General features: G+C 32.9%; 1 protein-coding gene across 2 annotated transcripts in view; it reads left to right on the plus strand.

Annotated features, from left to right (window-relative positions):
- Nucleotides 1–22,285, plus strand: part of LOC108762897 (uncharacterized membrane protein C20F10.07) — a 68,451-nt gene that overhangs the window by 37,585 nt on the left and 8,581 nt on the right. Inside the window, exon 4 of one of the 2 annotated variants that reach the window (XM_018510132.1) lies at nt 20,292–20,459. The exons of the other annotated variant lie outside the window; for it this stretch is intronic. Within the exon in view, the coding sequence (XP_018365634.1) occupies nt 20,292–20,459 (168 nt within the window). The remainder of the gene's footprint in view (nt 1–20,291; nt 20,460–22,285) is intronic. 2 annotated transcript variants of the gene reach the window in all.

Genomic DNA, 22,285 nt, shown 5'->3' on the forward strand with positions numbered 1-22,285 from the left:
TCGGCGTCGAGCTCTCTCCGGGTTTGCCGGAGAAATAACCGACTCGGGGAGCGTTAACCCCCGATAACCCCGAGGCGGAGGATACCGACGACCCGCGCGGGATCGATCGATCGGCGATTTCGGCGAATTCTCCCGGTTGTCCATCTAAATCGGATTTTGCGAACGAAATTTCTCCTGGTGGACGCCAGATAACACGGAGAGATTGAAATATTCCTGGTTAACGAAATGCGAGAGAGGACTCTGATAAATAAATGTGAACTCAGTATTGCGTTCATGAATGAATTTTTATAGACAGAGTGCAAGATAAGATAACAGAGTTGGACGCTTCCAATTGGGAATGGAACGATTCGGAGACTCTTAGAAATCGCCGTGCGATGATCTATTGCAGTCTGGATGCCCGGTGAATTTGTTTTCCTCCAGTTTCGTTGTTAATTTATAAATAAACCGCGATGGTGCGCGACAGAACGTGCTGGATTAGCGACGAGCGGATCAATGAGAACCGCGCGCTTCGACACAATAGCGGAAGGTTTTAATTATATTGCCATTAGCCACACACGCAGGGTACGTACGCGTCATTAAATCTATATGAATCTCGGTCGCATAAATTTGTCTTGTTAACAAATAAACGCTGTGGATTACAGTGAAGCATTATCAGGAAACGAATGGAACGATCTCGCATACATCGATGGAAATGGAAAGGTTCGAATGTCCTCGTACACAATTGCTCGTAGAATAATCCGTAGAAATCGATTGTTAAATTTATTATCGTAATTATTAGTGTTTTATGATAATTATCCTCGAATGAGACTGACGGACGGATACATTTCAAGTATCCTTTAACGCTAGTTTATCAAGAGGCTCCCGTGTAATCGATCGTAAAATAAAAACACAGGCGTGGTATCGATGCTCTCTTTCTACAGCATCCGTAAAACTAAAACATCTCGTATAGGAAAGCACAATTGACTAAACAAAGTCACGTCCACGATTCTCTGAGACAGTTCGCGATGGATGTTCGATCGGTTCCTAATCGCTGAAAATACTTATAGTCAACGGCACTTTGTCGATCTTTGCCTAACGACTAGTGAGCAGAGAGTGAGTGAGAAAAGAGGAAGAGAGAAGAGAATCAATAGAGTGTACGGGCTTCGTGCCTTCTTGTCGTTAGTACGCAGTTCGACGAGTGCTTCGCCCTTTCCTGGCTGTTGGCCTGGCAACCGCGTGGCTATACCTTAAGGGCGCCGACGTATTGCCCCCGCAACCCCCGGACGATAAGGACGGAATTGCATTCTCGGCGTCGTTCTTCATCCTTTAAGAGACGGTCACTTCATGGAAGACGCTCGCTGAAGGAGTTCGGAGGAAAGTCGTCAGTTGATCGAAGCCCTTCGAGAATCAGCCGATCGAGTGTAGCGCCAAATCAATCTGAATCTCGTCGAATCGCCGATCGTTCGTAAATTGCGTAAAAACGAAGATTGTAGTCGATAAATTTCAGTCTGGGTTTTCGTACCGTCATTCTAGATATTTTACGGAAACGAAAATACCCTGGAAAATCGGAATCGCTGATCTTGGAAACATTTAACTCGAGAGGAAGGAACATAGTTCGCGATCAACGAACAAAGTCTTGGTATTAAGGAAAGACGGAAGTCTGGGAGTTTTGAGACTCTTCTTGTGGATTTTAAAGAGGGTGTGCGAATAGGGGTGCATGGGAGAGGTGTATGATCATCTCAGAGAACTCATAATGCTGTGCTTCGTTCAAGGGTTTTACACGAAGGATGACTCGAAATCGCGACGTAATAAAAGGTAAATAGAATTAATAAGTTGCGTAATTTGTACAAGGTATTCTAAAGGGATTGCTGGAACTCTTTTTCGACTGCCGATTCTAAAAGTGTTTTTAGTTCGAAATAATTTATAAATCTGCCTCTTTTAATTGCTTTTATATAGTTAGATACTTATTCAATATTTATCTTTCTAAAATACACTAAAAAACTAAATTTTAATAAATATCTGTTTAAATAGTTTTAGATAAATATTTATTAAATGTAAACATATATTTGATACAAACCATTAATTTGATTTAACTACAATTTTTTTATTGATATAGATATTTATTCAAAGAAATATATTATATTAAGATTTAGTAGTTTTTTTTTAATGTATGGATATTTTAGTAAGATAGGCAGTAGATATGAATAAACAATAAATTTACATATAAGTAGCACATTATATTTGTTAATTGTTAGAGTAGATTGCTTTTAATTTTGCATTTAGAATTAGCTCAGTAAACAAGTAATCAATAGCTTATTAGTAAAGAGGCAGAATTATGATAATTTGTGACAATACGATAAAACCGTTAATTCGTTGGATTATATCCTATAATTTATATAACTCGATGCTTCACGGAATTATTATTGCTTCACGGAATTATTATTTTCGTACCTTATTTACACATTCTCGGGCAAATTTTATTAAAATATTTAAGTTTCATCCTTTGCAGTCTGCATTAATTTCGATGCAATTTCTGATGAATTGCATCGCAATATCAATTCCGAATTCTGTTATTGAAAACAAAATGACATTGCGAATTAATCAGATCCATTATTGCAAATTAAATGATAGACAGTTTTACACATCCAGTACAATTATTACCTGCAAAAATATCAGAAATACCACGAAAATGAAATAATGAATTTATTTTTTCATTCGAAATAAAGCGCGGAATCAGATTTTTCAGATATTTGCGAATATCAGATATTTTATAATTTTTTTATTCCATCGATAAATATAAAGCCGCGGATTAGGATTCATACCGTTCCTGTGTGATTAAATCTTTGCTGTTCTTTCTCAAGCTTCAAATGTAACTTAATCTAAATTTATCAAATTCTATATTCTGGTTATTACCTCTTGATTATTATCTCTGATATACAATTTTCTTAATCATTCGTGTTTGTCAAAAAAACTGGCAGTTTTTTTGGGAAATTAAAAAAAATTCCACTTCTTCTTCTAAATTTGCCGCCTCTATGCATAGCTTAGGTTGCCATGCATAGCATGGATACTAATACGTCACTGGATAAAAAGATTTCGTGTGTCTGTTAAGCGGTGTCTACAATGAGATTTTAAGGTATAAAACTTAAAAAAAGGAAATTAAAAAAATTGACTAATCACAGTCGAATGTGAGGAGAATAATCGATTGACTGCGTGATTAGTCAAGTTCTTACGACTTAAGGCTAAAAGTTTAAATTTTACACCTTAAAAGCTCACGTCGCCGCTTTACACGTTTTGAATTCGCGTCATTGCGTTAGACAAAGAGAGCCATCACGATGTCCATCGATATTTCTTCTCCTGAACTAAATATGGACGCGTGAAAAGGATTACCGAAGGAGATTTGCGTTAGAATGCACGCCTTATTGCGCAAGGGTTAATATAGATTCGAGAGAACATGTTTTTTCCTTTTCTCTCCTTTTTCTCTCGACTAGCATCGTCCTATTTGGGTCACTGACGTCGCAAGCGTATAACAACTGGCACAGGTTGTACGAAGAAGATGAGAGGAGAGGCCAACGATGCTCAAAGCAACGAGAGACCGACCGAGATTCCGGCCTTACGCATCTCGTGTCTCTCTCTCTCTTTCGTTTTCTACATCTCTCTCGACCATAAAACATTTAGAGTTTTACGACGACGCACAGGTCGGTTATTCACACAACACACATGGGGATTCGCTCGAGGGGAATTATTCCTCTTGCATTAAGATATTGATTTAATATTATTGTTGCCAATGAAATATTCGTATATTTTGATGTAGCGTGACGGAAGCTATAAACTTGATGATGTTAGTTTCAATTAGATCAGATTCGACTTTTCTTCACTTATGATTTCTTAATTTATAACCAACTGGAAACATTAGCCTTCTTCGAAAGAAGAAGCTTTTGAATTGGTATTACATAAGAAACTCGTTTATATTCCAAGCAAATTTTAACCTTTACCAGAGTTTTAATTGTTGCTTTGAACATCAAGAAATATTGATCGATCAAAAGATTTTATAAAAATTGAAATTATTTTAAAAAAAATTTTGTTTTTTAATTTCTAAACATCGACAAGATCGATTTATCTGAGTTTTTAAGGGTGAAGTCCACTTGACGTTACAAATGCTTCGAAGCTTTTGATTGACCAATCGGAAGAAAGAAGTTTACTAATTAACCAATCAAAAAATGCTTCGAAGTATTTGTAAGCATCAAGTGGACTGTAGCCAAAAATATATAATAGGATTAAATGCTGCAAGTTCAATTATAATATTGAATATTTTTTATATGACGCTATTAATTTTTCTATAACGACTTCTGTGAATCTAGTAGCGTTTACAAATAAAACATTTAAAAATGACGCAGAGATGGTCAACGAAGACGAATACTTATAGATACAATATATTTGCGTGCCGACGATCGACAAAAAGTTCTCGCGTGACGCATATTGCGTCGTTATATGACGTGAGTAAAAACAGATTCGCAAGTTTCTAATTAATCGCAGGAAACAAGGAAAAATAATAGTGTTGTGGTCGGTGTTCTAATGAAAAGCTGCGGACTCACCGGTGTATTTTCGTTGTGCGCTAATACGAAGAAATGAACGTTTCTAATTTTGACGTGACCCGAAAGGAAGGATAGTTCGCTGTTGTGTGCCGAACCGTCGACATGTCGGCGAACAATGATACGACGATCTAGCGTTGCAACAATCTTCTAATTGATACAATTGATCCAATCGTGAGTATAGTTATAAGTGTCGGTCTTTTCATCGAGCCGCAAGAAAAGATAATTACACATAATATATTTTTCGTTTATCTATATTACATTTCTGTCAAACGCTACGTGTATTATACAAACTAGCGATTATCTCGTATCGGTGGTTTTTTTAATTCCTTTAACTTTCCTTAGGGATCGCTTCCGATGATTAAGTTTCAAATTTAAAATTTCGTCCCACTTGAAAAGCGACAGTTTTCTGTTTACTATTTTCAAGGAGGTTCTCGCGTTTGAAATTTTATCCCGTAGATATTTTTTCTTAATTTGAGACATTTGCATGTATAAAACAGAAATTTCAAAAACGTTATAATATTACAAAGTAAGCACTTAAGTTCGTTTTGTAAAATTTCGTCTAAACTGACCGTACAATTTGAGAGAAATTTATATTTTTTGATGAAGAAAAGCAAGAATATTTGTCAAATGAACGACGCGTGTGTATGTGATTATGCGTATTACTTGTAGAAGTTTTTATTAATATTAAACTTATTAATATTAATAACAGCTTTTAAATTTATATCATATAATTGTGATGTTACATCATTTCCATTATTTGCATATTTTGCTGTGTGCACTATTTTGAAAGCAAGACGTATAATTTCAAGCATACTGATCGACTCTATCATTAAATGAGCGTCTTATAACTTTTTGTTAATTTAAGATACTTAATAATATATAAGATTAATAATGATTATATATGATGACATTAGCGAAATTAATATTGTTGATAATGTTTTTGATATTAGTATTTTATACATATATATATATATGTACACAATTTTAAGAATTTAAACTGTTTATTGATTAGGAAGCAAGAGAACTTCTTAACTCGAGAACTTTTAATATTTAACGAGTCTATTTTAAGTAGTTTTTACAGATTTGTACAAATATCTATGACATGAAATACGATTTTTACTTTGCTCTACTTTGAATACGTTTTATTCTGAATTGTGCTTTTATTCTATGAATACTGTCGACGATTGGGACATTCGTTTTACGAATGATCGAATCTCGCGGCGGTTGTAACCCAAAATAGCGAACAGGCAGCCTTATATCCAGGGAAGAACGGTTTCATCGTGACTGAACCGTTATAGTTACGCATTATGGTTACTCGAGAATATCAGTTGAGCATATCTTCATTAATAATTCCCCGAAATACGAAGCGACGGTACTTTTAGTTAGTCAAATATTGTCAGTACAAACTCAGAAAATATCGATTAATGAATAAAAATTGAAATATTATGAATTTAACTGAAATTTCGAAATTATTTATTACATTCACAGAAATGTATATAACATAAGTGATATTTACATATGAAAATATAGTTGTTAACAGCTTATTTTCAGAATTTTTGCTGAACAAAAGCTGAACAGCATTTACTTATTATTTTTTTACCTAGTTCCTGACTAAAAATTGCTCATGAAATATTGCCCAGTATTTTCAGATTTTTTACTGGACAGAAACTGGACAGCATTTACTTATCATTTTTCTTGTTTAGTTCCTGACCAAAAACTGCTCATGAAATAACTGCCCAGTATTTTCAGAATTTTTACTGGACAGAAGCTGGACAGTATTTACTTATAATTTTTCTTGTTTAGTTCCTGACCAAAAATTGCTCCTAAAATACTGCCCAGTATTTTCAGAATTTTTACTGGACAGAAGCTGGACAGCATTTACTTAACATTTTTCTTGTTTAGTTCCTGACCAAAAACTGCTCATGAAATACTCTCCAGTATTTTCAGAATTTTCACTGGACAGAAACTGCCTAATATTTTATTACTATTTTTTCGTGCGTAGTTTATGGCCATCAAACAATAGTCAGTATTTTCTGGAAAAGTTTTGAATAGTTACTGTCTAATTAATCCTACCCAAGGAAAACTATCCGGTTTCTGATTAGTGACTAGTTTTTCCTTGAAATTTTTCTACACGGGTACTATAATCTCTACATCCACTTTTGTAAGACATTAAACAGTAATATCTAACATTCTTCTCTTTAAATATAGGTATCTTTCGTAATTTAAATTTTGATCTTTCTTTACATACGCCTGTCTCTTCTAACACAGAATGTCTACTACTACTACTCTCTCGGTCACTTTTCTTTCCGCCTCTTTCCCTTATTCTGTTTCCATCTCCGGGAACATCAGCGAAACTAGCTGTAATGTTTACAACCACGAATTTTTCATCGGGGTCATCATACGCGATGCTACTCGTGGGTTTCTAGGGTCAATCAGCAGTAGCGACGGATGACGGCAGCGATGGTCTCGGGACTCGGGGCGTACGGAAGAGAGAGAAATATACCGCTAAGCTCCTCGCGCGGCTCGTAGAACGACGACCTCGCGGAACTGGCGGCGCGGCGCGGCGCGGTGTCTCGGGGCTCGCTCGTTCGCGGGCGCAGTAGCAGCTGCCGTCGCCGGCTCGTTTTCACAGCGCGTTCACGTGGCTCGCTCTGTTATTCAGTCGGCCGTCGTGTTGTATATACTGCGATCGCCGTAACTTCCGCAATCCGGACCGCTTCATTCACAACGTGCGTCGGCGGATCACCGCGGCCCTGTCGGAATTAATAAGAGGTCATCGTAGGAAAAGATGTTGAGCTTCTCTCCGAGAGTTCTCTTAGGGTTCTGTTAAAATCGCGCGCTCGCTTTTCCTTGCGATTCTCCTTATTTTATGATTTGGTGGAGCTATTTATCATGTTGAGCGATTATTCTTAAAGGAGTGAATTTGTAAGTTGCCGTAAGAATTTTCCTGAAAACTTTTTTAAAAATGTTTTATCTGTATTTTTTCGTTTATTGGTGAGAAAGATTATGTCGTGGGATTTATATTTCAATAATAAACTGTTGTTTTATAATTTGCTCTATAAAATAGCGTAATACCAAGCGTGCAGATAGCTAAAGTTTTATGAAAAACTTTGCATCGAACAACAATTCTTCATTAAAGAATAATGTGTAAATTTAAATTTATCTCGAATTTTGTCCATAAAAGTTAATTTAAGACAGTCTTATTAATCGAAAGGTATTAAAGATTGTGAGAGATAGTAAAAGAGTAAACTTTATACTAATTATTGGAATTTTTGTTTAACTAACAATAAGTTGCACCAACTCAATTCTGATGCTTATATTCTATTTGTGGCTTTATCATTAACAAAGATTTAATCTTGCACGCAACATGCTAAACAAACAGCCGCGAAATTATATCGACAAAACTAAATACGATGACTCGGACTGATCTCTCTCCGTAACAATATAACACAATAATCACGTAGCATTGAGGAACAAGGTTCAGTCTGACCTAATAATACATTATTAGCAAAATCGATGATCTACATTCGCGTTCGTAATTTAATACTTGTTTCATCACTCATTACTTATTACTCATTACTACTGAATGGTTACTTTAATTCGAACGATTAGTTTAATTAATAATTAAAATCACGAATTGCAAATGGTGATTGTAGCATTGTGAAAAAAAGTGTTGTATAGAAATTTATATTTAATTAGAAATATAAAAAAGTATTTTTATGGAGTGCACACTTAAAGTTTCATTAAATATCTATAATTATTTTTTCAATCTTTTAAATTTTAAATAACAAGGAAAAATTAATTTACATTTATTATTATAAAATTTATTGAAATATAAAAACATAGAATATTATTTTAAATTAATTGAAACCATTATTTGGGATACTTAATTATATGGAAAATTCGATGCTATCGCATCTGTTTATCAAAAACAAATATTTGTTATATCACGAAGAAAGACACGCGATATACCGTTTTGTCTAAATCACGAGGTCGGTACAGTTTGCGGAAATTATGAAATTTCATGTGAAATTGGCGTGACGTAAGCAAATGCAAATTTGTGACTTAAATAGAATTTCATTACTTATTCATATAGGTTACAGATAGCAGGAAAATAGAGATCCAAAAATGGTTTACGGCAGAATATGTATTTTATATGTACATTATTGTTTAAAAAGTAATTTACAAAAAAGCCAAGCTATATTTATTCAATCATGATTAAATTATTATTTTATTTAAACTTTAATAATATATAATAACAGACAGTTTTAATAAAAAATATAATTAACTAACGGTTTGGGAAATAAATTCTCGCATGTGATAGGCATATATACTTTTGATTAAGCTTGATAACACGCTATTGTTATGTCATCGACACGTGACACTTTAAACGGCTCGCATTTTCTATAATTATCTAATAACAGATATTATAAAAAATATTCTAGAGTACGTTAAAACAATTCCACGCATTATGGAAGCATAAAAGTAAAAACATATATGTAACTCTATACGTAATTTTAGCAATCGTGTTTTTTTTTTAATTAAAACGTAGAGTCAAGTTGTCGGTAGAACTTAGTTCGTAATTTTTCTGCTTACTTAACATTGTGCAAGATCATATTTAACGCGAGTAAATTTATATTGAAAAACGTTTTTTAAAAAATGAAGAGGATTTGTTAAAATATTCTCTAACTAAAGAAAACAATTTTTAAATCGTGAAAAGATTTTTAAGTTATAAAGACCTTTAAAAATTATTTTTCGAATTTATAAATGGATAGTAAAATGAAATTTAGCTACGTATTATATTTAAGAATCTTGATTTGACGTACGCTTTTTCTCACAAGGCTGCCTGTCGAACGTAATGTTAGTTCAGCTGACAATATAATCTGCAACCGAGGGGTTTAATGCGTTTTCTGCATCATCCATTGCGAAAAAACTTTCTGCCTCGTGGCAACCTTGACTGTACCATGACCTCTTTATTTAATGCTCTTCTCTGTCGAACGCTACGATGTTTTGCGATCACTTCATCTTCCAATTACCTTTCGTTTATTTTTCTTCATTTGACAAGTTTACGGAGCGCTCTGCCAAGATTTTATGCATATGTTCGAGGAAGGTCGTGATTGTATTAGCACTTCAAGGTTTTGTCAAATGGATGGAAATGACCTAAAATATTAAACAATATTGCAAATTAAAAATATTATGCTTTAAATTTATTTTCAATATTAATTTTATCACTAATTTAGGTAATTAATTTAATTTATTGAAATTAATTTTTATTAATAGTGTTAAAAGTTTTCGCAGAAAACTGTACAGTAAATATAATTAAATTCTAGAATTTGTGACTATGGACTAACTTGTCTTTGCAACATGAGGCGACTATATGATCGTTTCCTTCATAAGATGCATTTAAGAGTTGGTTGAGAGCTAATTAGAACAGAAGGTGAAGAATAGTGCAACGTAATGGAAAAAGTGAAGACGAGAGGATAAGCGCGTGTAAGGACACTCATTGTTTAAAATTTCAAGTTGGAGTATCGAGCGGTTTATGGAGGTCGAGTACAAACGCGTGTAACTGCTGATGCTATACGTATATTTATTGCCCTGAAATGGGGCTGTCGATTGCTAGAGATCACCATTACCAATATTTTATGATATATAGAACGATGAAATGACTGCTTGATAATATAATAATACTGTGTTAATATTTGTCGTATATGATACACGATTTTTTATATTTATAACAGATAAATAATAATTATTTTCTTATTAAATAGAAAAATACTTTTTATTAGTCGTTATGTGTTATTATTTTAAATTAGTTTATCATTCATTTTATTATTTCCTATGCAATCAGTTTTTTAAATTTTATTTATTATATATACAAATATTAATACTGTAATATTATTACTTTGTTGAGGCGGAACTCTCATAGCTGTATTCGGTAAATTCATGTGAGGTCAGTAAGAAACCTTTAGCATATCTCTATTTTTTTATCTTTCAACAACTTGCGTAGGATTGACCAGTAAAACTAATAGTCCTATATTATTCTCGGAGATCTACTCGATATAAAGGCAGTTATGCTTTCCGGATATTACATACTTTATAAAATACGTACAACCACTATGAAATACGGATCTATGGTGCACTCCTTTCCAAATATTGAATGACAAATTATAATTTGATCGCAAGCATGTTCCTTTTGTTATATCTTCTAGTTTAGCTTTCTCATTGTTTGACCTTTCTATGCATTGGATATGTTCAGGTTCATTGGTATGGCAAGATCGAAGCATACGAGAAAGAAAGAGAGATGAGCGGAGAAACTAAATTTTATATTACATTATGATCTTTATAATTATTAAATGTAATTTCTATAATTTTGAATATTAAATATCTGAAGCAACATATTTTCGTGTGAAATTTAAAAAAACCGGGTTGCTAATTGTAAACTGTGTTACGAAATATTTTCAAATTAAATATTATTACAAACGTTACATTGCTAAATCTTACTTATATACATTACTATGAATTAATCATTTTATTATTAAACTTTATGATTAGTATGAAATTTACATGAGATCCACGTGAATTTTGCAAAATGATGTACAATTCAAATTGCTCAAGAAATCGTACAAAAATGCGGAGAGAAAATTCTTTTCTTGAGGATTGAATTGTGTGAATGTTATCGGGATATTTATTTGCAACAACGATATAGTAGTCTCCTAATCTATTTTTGAAGGTCAGTCGATATTATCTTTTTATATCCATTGGATAGTGCCTTTCGTTTATCTCAGCGTATCAAATATATGTGCATTTACAATCGTGTAGCCAACGTTTCTTACACATACAAAAAAAATGGCCGTGAGATGAGATTCGAGAGTGGTCAAATATATTCAGGGATCATCAATAAGTAATCCATTCTGCGCAGATTGATTCGCCAAGCTTCCTTGAAGGTGTATCCCCACGATCGATACACATGTACACGTACTATTAATAGGGAGACTTTCGCAACATCTAGTTTATCGTGTACTTTGCGTGTACCGTAAATGCTAAAGTCCTGTGTTCCGCATAAATGCGTTACGGTGGCAATTCCTATCCTAGGCATTAGCATTTATACACGCGATAATATTTACGTAAATCGAAATGATGATATTGCAAGCAGCCACGTTAAGTGGATTTTACGGATTTGTTGATGTAGGCACAAATGGATATTCGCGTGTTCGATAAACGTAATGTAAGTCCAAGATGGAATACATGTTTAACATAATAATGTTTCAGCTTTGTCATTCGAGATATATGATAAAGGATATTACAACAAATTGAAAGATCTAATCTTCTTATATAATATTGTTTCTTTCAATAATTTTCTAAATGGGATTTGATCGTTCAACTTTACTTATTTGTCATTTTACTTTATGATATAATGAACGTATGATTATATAATTAGTTAATGAGTATTCTGATTTTGATTGTAAAATAATGATGAAATATTGATTTTTTGATGAATTACATTTAAATAAATATTTAATAAAACAAACTGTTAATATGGCAATTAGTCGACCTCATTATTATTTAATGTTAGATTAGAATTTCTATCATCATAATGATGACGATAAAAAAATTGTGTTAATATTTAAAATACTTAATAATAATTCATTAGAAACATATATATACATTTAAAAATAAAACAGTTAAATTAAGATTTTGTTCTTTTTTTTTCATAATAGATAAGTTCGAGATAATTTTAAGTAAATAAAAAACAACAAAGAAGATTTAATTTTAATTTAACTAAAAAAGAAATGTTTTATAAAAAGTCGGAAAAGAAAATCGAATTTATTTAGAGATGTTTGTCTTATTTTTTGCGTAGCACATAAAATTTCTTGCATCTGTCAAATCATTGTAGATATGGATTATTTCGTATTTCCATAGTGAGAATCTTGACTCTTTGATGGATATTACTTAGTCATAAGATTATACGGTGACGCGTCGGGAATATTTTTTGACGTGATTTTTTTTCTTTCGAAGGAAGACAATGCCGTGAATTTTTGTATAATCAGCGGCTTGTGCGATTTGTTGCTTCTATAATGTCTGAATGTCTGAACACAACGATGAAATCTCGTTTATCCGAATAAATATCTCGTTTATATTTGGAACATGTATAAATACATAAAATAAATAAAACATTTTTAGGTAATGTTTTATGCTTTCTGTTACGTCTGTAGAAAAGAGTTAAAGTTGAATCAGATTTAGTTTTCAAGCACAAAATTGAATGACCAAAAATAAAATGAACGAGAACATGAAAAGTTGTTTCTTAAATTTTACATGCAAAATTTGTCTTTTTATTTTATTATCATAATTTTATTTGCCACAAGATCCTAACTTCATTTGTGGATGTATATTAGAATATAAATTATATATATTAAATATAGAGAATCATCGATGAAGATGAGAAAATTCGAAATTTTGTGAGAAGATTTACCTATTAATATTTTTTTATAAACAGCGACATAAAAATATAAATATATAAAAAATAGATATGTTGAACTCTCTCTTATCAAATAAACAAAAGACAATCAAACTCAAGGCTGATGAGAGTCAGCGCGAACGGAGGTGCACAATAAATCTTACACAAGTAATTTTGTTAATCCATCTGATGTGATGACCTCATCTTTATTCAAAATCTTGAAAATTTGTACGTTTCGATTCTTTTTTGAATCTTCATCAGTAAACTTCTTGAACAATATTAGATTTCGCGAACACTTATGTAGAGTCACTCGCAGGTTGCCAAAACTGAAGTGTTATCCACACAATCGCCGAATCTTATCATATAAATATATAAAATATATATTTCTTCAATATAATTTATGTATACATATATAAAACTTCTCAATATAATTTATTTCATTATATAATTAGTATTTATAGTTTAAAACTTATACAAGAAATATTACATATAAGTTACACATTAATCTAATATGACATATATTTAATAAATTAATGATTTCATAGAAGCTTCAATTTCTCGATTATTATTCGTTTTTTATGAAACTATTATATTTTTATTATTGTATAATAATCTATTAGAGCCCAAGCATGAAAGTCGATATTACTTAATATCGATATTATCATTTTAAGAAGTTGCTTAGAACTATGAAATATAATCAGCTAATAAATGAGGAAACGTATGGTATCTCTCGATCATAGAAGATGATCAGATAATTTTCTAAAGTTCTCGAAGGATGCAAACGTATATATATACACATATATACATGTAGGTGTTTGTCTGATGAGAGGAGAGGTCACACATGTTTTTTTTTTTGCGAACTCGCGACAATGACTAATCGCTTCGCACCACGCGATCGTATTCATTACATAAACCAGGTTTTTTTCAGACGCATCGTATACAATAAAGTATACTTGCGCAAGTGCTGTACGCAGGAGTTTGTTATCCTAATGTTTTTAAATTAACAGAGGAAGTTTAAATTAAATTTTCTCACGTAAGATTTTAGGAAGTGATTAATGTGTTATTAACATCAAAATTCAATATTACCAAATGATGAACGTACGAACAAGGATTGATATTTTATAAATAAATTTGAGGGATATTAATATTGATTAATATTGCAGTTACATTTATCGAAAATTAGATAAAATAGTAATAAAAAATTGTCGTTAAATACATGTTTATCTAGATAACATTCATCGACTGCAATGTACTTGCAAAATATTATAGATAAATCGATATAGATTATCGGTAGGGTCTCTTTCGAATAGGCTTATTATTCGAATGAAATGCAAGTGGCTCGTCAGCGTTTTAAAATCGACTAACTTTGGAGTGAAGTCCTTTTATACAATTTTTCGTTATATCATTTGTGATACTTGTGACATTTGTCGGTTTTTTAACAAATGTCATAAGTTGTAAATGTTACAAATGTCAAAAGTTTCATTGCTATATATATTTACTTTACCAAATCAAATTATATATATTTAGGAAACGCAAATTTTTCCATTTGATTAATTTGTACATGTTATATATATCTTTTTAATTTTGTGTAAAAAATCTACAAAAAATGTTTTTAATTTTTCGTAATAAAAATCATTAATTTTATAGTATATGTAGCTTATTTAACAGTAATGATAAATAAAAATTAATTAGTTATCTTAATATTCTCTCATATAATAATTTGCGCTATCATAAATAAATCGACGTTGCATTCATCTCCCTTAGAAAACACGTTTTGAAAGACTTGTGTCACGTACATAATTTTCTCATACAATAGGCAGACGTTAAAGCCCATATCTTTGAGAAATCAGCCGACACTGCTGACAGATCGATGGTGTTGAAACGATAAATATGCAAACGCATTCGTCGTCAAGGAAATGCATGTAACAGCATCTACGTATCCACGCATTTCCGACAATTTGCGCGATGTTGAAATAAAGTGTCTTTCCCTGTCTCATTATCTCGACTCGTCACGATCGTTTGTCTTGCATGCTGAAGATTATCTCGAAAATTACGCAAATTCGGGAAGACATTTATCGATATTTATCCGATCTTTAATAATAATAATAATAAATATCTGACCAATAAGTTCAAAATATTAGTCTGTAACATCTATAATAATTGTGTAAGTTGGGTATATTAATTGAATTATCGACCATTATTCATTCCATATCACACACATACACATTTGAATACTTTATCCATCAATATAAAAATTATAGACCTATATACTATATAATTATATGATTTCCAACTTAAGATTTTAACTTAAGTTATATAAAAGAAAGAATTCTATTTTCGGTCGAAGTGGACTTTGATGCTTAACATTCATATATAAATTTGTGAATACATATATATTTGCAAATTTGCATTATGAATATTATTAAACACAAAGTTTCGACTGAAAATTCTTCCTCTTATTATTGATTTAAATTAAGATACTCTTGAAAATCATACGATTATGTATCAATCTATAATTTTTATGTTAATAAATAATAAATATGCATATGAATATTATAAGATCCGCTTGAAAATGATTCTTTTTTTACTTGTAATGATTCTTATTAAGTCTAATTTCCACTTACAATTGTTCAGTTAAATATCTATTTCATTTTTAATAACATTTAATGGATGTCGTAATGTTTTTTTTTATCTACATTGGATTGCCTCGTGTGTGTGAATCGATTTTCTAGAAACATTTCCATTTGTCGCACCGAGTTACGCAGTGTCCTGGCACAGGACGTAACTTTCAGACACTTCTTTCGGATCTACAACAAAAACAAAACTTTGTACAAGTGTCATGTCTATGCGTGACGTCTTTTTGCGGCCTTCAATTCAAGAAAGACTTCGCGCAATCGGCGAACACCTGGCGCATCTCAATAATGCAGGCCGCCACGACACTACGCGTTGGTGGGCGTCGCGCTTTATTGATATCGTGCTCGTGAAAAGAGAGAGAAAGAGAGAGAAAGTGGGAGAGAGAATGAGACCATAATCAAATTCCGTGTTATATGTCCGTGACTGCGTGGTATAAGATAATAATAGTCCCAACTGCACTTCCCGGAGGCCGGCACGTCGTCGGCATCGTGCACGTGTACTTTATACCATTATGCTAAAGTAGCCGGCGATCAATGGCGTATCTCGCGACTTAAGTGATTAATAAGTCAATTAATTTCATATCGTGTTTTTTATTCATACATGTTTGCTTTCAATTGGGATATAGGCGAACTATTACGTAACCAAAGTTGATTTAATGTTATTTCTGTAGTACAAAATTATTTGTATTATACTGATTGCTTGATCTATATCTCTGTATTTTTTTATACTTTTATATTTTTACTTTTATCTTTTTGTGTTTATAGATAGATAGATAGATATGAACAAAAAATTATAGTATACATATATCATGGAAAGAACGATTTTACTGAAGTATATCTAAAAATTTAACTAGATACGGATTTGAAAATAATTTTCTGTTAAATTATCAAAATAATTGCGTAGAAATCTTAAGTTGTAAAAAGTTTTGATATTCTAGCAATTAGTTTGAACGTCCTACATAATTATTTTAATAAACCAAAAAATTATTTTTAAATTTGTATCTCTAGTGAACTTTTTTGATATTACGATAAAATCCTTTTCATGTATAAAAAGTTATATTTATATAATTTTTCCGTACATTTTTCTGCGTATATCTTTAATTTATGGTATTTGAGGGATCCTTATTAATACGATTTAATAGGTTCGATCTGCTTCGCTATTACTGGTATTCGCTTTTAGACCGTGAGGAAAACTTGAAAACACATTAAAACACGTGTTTTCTCATTCCTCTCGCCATCTCTTATTGATGTGCAGCACGAGAGAAAGAGTATTTCGACCTTTTGGAAGACTGCCAGAGAATGCGAATTGACGCATATATACTCTTTTTCAGTTTAAAGGCACCAATGCTTAACGGCTAAATATTTTGCGCTTTCTTTCTGTTCAGTGAAGAAGCGTCGCGTTGCTCGGGAAACTCGAGCGTGTGTTTCCGCACGCATCAATTTGTCGGAATGACGTTTATTCAAATATCCGTAGTGACGTAACTGGAGCGAAGTTTCATGTATCCTTTCTTCACGCTTTACGTAATCGTAATTACAATAATGGTTATTTTTTTTTATTGCAAATTTAAAGTATAATTCATTTATAACATGGATCACCTTTTTATTTGCATGTATAATTGCGAACATCAATTTGCATACATACTACATAAAAATTTGCATAATTTATAAATATACAACTTTAATTTTTTAAAGTAATTATTTTTTTCATTAACTTTGATATCTTCTAAATGCAATATTATAAAATACTTTCTCGATATAAATTAATTTCTTCCACAATATCTTCTACATAATAATTGCTGATATAATAATGATATTCATATGCACATGAAAAAAAATGGTCTTACCGAAGTATTTAAGAATTTAATTAGATACGGATCTGAAAATAATTTTGTTTCGAATCATCAAAATAATTATGTAGGACTTTTAAATTGGTTGCTAGAATGTTAAAAATTTTTACAAATTATCAATTTTTAGATGTTGTATACTTTAGGCATCTATAATTATTTTGATAGTCCGACAAAATTATTTTCAGATCCGTATCTAACTAAATTTTTAGATACTTCAGCAAAATCGTCCTTTCCATGCAGACAAAAAAGTAGCATAATTTTTTAGAGATGAACCTGGTCAGTTCTTGCAGATAGATTTTACTGATAATTTCTATTCTGCATTTAAAGAAATCGCAACGCTTAACATTATACTGTTAAATGATTTGCTATCGGTGAATTTTTATTTCGGCGTCAATTTCTGTCTTCGCATCTTTTAAGTCTTAAGTGTCTACAATAAGTTGCAACACTCCGTCGCTAGTCGCAACGCTTTGCAACAGCCAATCAGAAGTGTCAATAATAGTTAGTGATGCTTTTGATTGGCTGTCATGAAGCATTGCGACTGGTAACGGTGTATTGGCATCTTATTGTAGACCACGCTTTAACGTGCGTGATATTCGATCCGATCACGCTGTGCACCTCGTATAACTTAAGTACAAGTAGAGCGCGAGCTATAGAGCTCCTATCACATAGGAAGGTGTATACCCGTGGATTTATCAATTATAAAGAAGGTCGTAAGATCGGCCGATGGGTAAGAAACTTTGAGCGTGCCCAACCGCTACCAGTCTGATATCCCGGCTGGCCCGTGGAGTACCGGACTCGCGTGGTTCTCGTTTCTAGCGTAGTTCATCAGCTTCTCTGACTCTCATCGTTCCTTGTGCTCAGCCTCGCAATTTTTCCGTTTTCCATTTTCATCTGCAACACTTCTCAACTCCTAAACTCTTCTTCACGACGAGAGAGGATCAGACCGCTGGCTCGGTAGGATCTCTCTCGCGAGGCAGATCCTCGTCTTCTCTCCACCGAAGAAATCACCGCTTCGAGATGAGCATCATCTTCCTCGCAAGACTGGCCGTGCGATCGATGGGCGCTAAGTGGCGGCAATCGAAAAGAGGGATCTTCAGGAAGTATCGATACGAACGTGGTTTCTACTAAACGGAGCCTGCGGTTCTTCCATTTCCCAACGAGGGCCCCTCTTTTTCCGCGCTGGCTCGCCTTATTGTGCATTGCCGCTGTCGCTTGTTAAAGGCAGTCTGGCCTGACTCGTTGAACCAACCCATGTAGTGAGGTGTGGTTATTCTCGCGGTATGAAGAGAGGACCGAAACTGGTTCGTTAGTCACCTCGTCCTTTTGCCCCGTTTGGTTTCATTCCATCCAAGTAGCTTCCCTTTTTCCTTTTCTCTTCGATTTTCTCTCGTCTCTCGTTCGTCTTCATCTTTTTCTCTTCTCCCATCCGCTAAAATTGGCGAGCGACCAACTCGTTTAAATTCGATTCGCAGTAATATCAATCGCTACTATTTCCCTTCTGTTTTCACATATTAATCGCTACCCACTACTTCGATTATTTCCACGGTTGCGCTCATTATTCAACTTGAGCGATAAGCCAGATAAAAGCAGATAAAATTGACCGTTATCATGTCGAGCAGATATGATAGTAGTGCGGTATAAGTCACATCATTAGTCTCCGTTCGGGGGAAAATTGCAACTATGTAGTTAAATATATCGATGAATCGTCCCGTCGATTCATGTCTCCCGTTGGTGCAATTTCCGATAATAATATTTTTTGTCGAGATTCACTTCGACATTTGCCGAGGTCCGTCTGATACCACGCAGATTGCTCGCGGAGCTCACATCGATTGCCGATTGACTGGTAACCGGCGTTGAAGCTACTTTTAATACAAGGCGTGATATAGCCTTCTTGCGCCTCAGAAAAGGAAACTTCGCAGATACTATCTCAAAGATAATGTAACAGTAATATTTCGTAACGTTGGCCTTTTTTCGTGACGATGGAATTCGAAACCCAGGCACTGATCAACCTTTGCTTCTCGACTCGCCCAATTACCAGGGCCAGGTACGTGGTGATTTGTGACAGTGATAAACTTTTTTAAAAGAAGATTTTAATGTAATCGATATTTTATCTGAATTGAAGATCAATACGATATGAAGACTCTTGACATTGAAATTAAAAATAGAATTATTTAATGAACTGGCTGTGCACAAATATATCATAGAAAAAATTACTTAAGCTTATCTTATAATTAATAGTTAATATTAATATCGTGTGTAATATAATATTTGGTAACAAAATTGAAATTTTTATCAGCATATATACGTATAATTTTTCATCAATCTTCTAACGTTACATTTTTATTTTATATTTTAACAAAATAAAACTAAAAAATTGAAGCGATATTACTTTTGTCGGTCGATTTTAAAATCTTGCATTGATGACTGTATTTATTCACCAGAAATGATGCTACGTTGTGTAAACTACTTCGATAACATATCAATTGCTGTTAGAAAACTTATTCACTAAGTACTTAACTGGATATCTTTCCACTCTAATTGATGTAAATATAGGAGAAATTAGGAAAATCTAAAAAGATCTAGCAAAGTTAAAATTTTGCAATTATGTTATCTTTTTAATAAATGCTGTTGGCATATTTTTGATGAATTTTATAATTAATTTTTTCTTAAGAGATGAAAAAACACGCATAAAAGGGAGGAAAGATTGTGAAAATCGTCGAGCAGCCTCCCTTCCTCAAGTCTCTTTGCAATTTCTCTCAAATCCCATCTTCCATCCTGTTCACAGGTCTGCGGGGTCCATAGGCGCGCGATCGGCACCCAGCACGCCCTTACAAGCCGCTCCCGAAGCCGGGGGCCAACAATCGATCAGCGGGTCTCAACTCACCGTGGCCGGCGCTAGCTATCCTCAGCCTCCGAGGAGCCCTAGTCACGCGGCCTTGAAATGTAATGACAGGTGAGGTTCCGCTCTGTCGTAAAGCTCGACGCCGCTGCGCTTGCCGCAACGCGGATTTGTGACCGTGAACCTGATGCGTTTCTTGCACGAAACGAAGTGTCGATACCTCCGGCGTTTCAATATTTTTCTGTGAAACAACGTATTGTTTTAAGATTGGCGCGTGCATCAATGTTATATATTATACTATTATACACTTTCCTATAAACAAATTGGAAACTGAATAGGGGGATACTGGATCGAAATAAATATTTATTTTAAGTAAAAGGATTGTAGATACAACACATATAAGTAATGTGACACATAGTAACGTTAATAAAAAATGCTTTATCTCTTTTTGAATAATTAAAATATTATAATACTTGCAAATAAATGAAATATTGAAATCAATGTACTTATCTATTTCATTTATTTAAAAAGCGAGACAGCTTATGCTTTATAATTATTGTACGTAACAGGAAATTGAGCAATAGTCTGCTGACGATATTCTGTTGGTAAGAATGATAAATAATTTTCTACACGAATTTTTAATTAACCTTATTGATATCATTTTCAATATTATTGTCAACTTTGCTTCCGCAAGTCAAATGATTTGCGCGTAAAATAGCATGCGTTATCGATTCTTGGAAATTATCACCGAGCAACGAAGTGATAATGTCACATCTGTACACGAATTGCAGAAGAGTTCAGAAAGGGAGAGAGAGAGAGAGAAAGAGAAAGAATATGGTTTCGTGATAAGACCATATAATTAACTTGTTTGTTTGTGTACTGGGAAATACGTTCCTCGAGATAGCTGCCACGTCATAATTATCGAATGCCACTGATAACTGCATTTATTTATGGCATTCAAATATTATTACGGCACACTTGCCGTGATAATATTAGCGAAGTCAGACCACCCTTTTGTCGGCGTAACTTAAACAGAAGACTCATAAAGGAAATAATTTTAGAAATGTATGCAATTAATCATTTTTTTTTATTCAGATCCAGATTAAAAGAAGAAGTATAACTTGTTTTTCTAATCTGGAATCTAAGTGAATTATTCTGTTATAAAGTAAATAATTTATTAAGAAGCATACGTGAGGAGCTGCTAATTGTAAAAAGTTAAAAAGAGAAAAGTTCTTTTTTCTCACAGATGTGTGAAAAGTATCGTCGTTAGATTAGATTAGAGTAACTGAGGTATTTACGCTGCAGAAGTCAGAAAAAATAGAAGGAGTGGCGATAATTCACTACTTTGTTATATGCCTTTATGTTATATTAGTTTATATTAGTAACATTATTGTGTTATGATTTCAATAATATATACAGCAAAAGTACAAGGGTTTTACAAATTTTTTTTTAATATAAAAAATAAGTATTTCGGATTCCTAATATTTTTTTCATAATAATAGACAGTAGTACAAAGTTTTTTTTACTAGTGTAATTTATTTACTTTAAACATAATAAATAATACTTGATAAATTAGGCTTTTTTTAAATGCGACGCATATCTATGCTGGAGTTACTCTATGAATTAATTGTATAAATTAGACACATCTGTTTTTAATCATACGTTATTTTGTTTTGTTACGTAATACACTTTGTTTTTTTTAATGAAATGTTTATTAAATGCAAGCGGTGAAATACGTCGATTTTAATAGATAATACAAGACTTGAAAAACCAGATTTTCGTCTTTTACGCATTAAAAAGGAGCAATTTGTAATCAGAGCATCGATATAGGTCGACATTATCATCGCGTGTTTAACGCTAAATACCACGGAGTTAGACAGCACTTGTAGCGTTAAATCACGTCGAGAATAGAATTGTGTTTTGAAACAGTTCAATCGTAT

Source organism: Trachymyrmex cornetzi, unplaced genomic scaffold (assembly GCF_001594075.2).
Source record: "Trachymyrmex cornetzi isolate Tcor2-1 unplaced genomic scaffold, Tcor1.1 scaffold11, whole genome shotgun sequence".
NCBI lineage: Eukaryota > Metazoa > Arthropoda > Insecta > Hymenoptera > Formicidae > Trachymyrmex > Trachymyrmex cornetzi.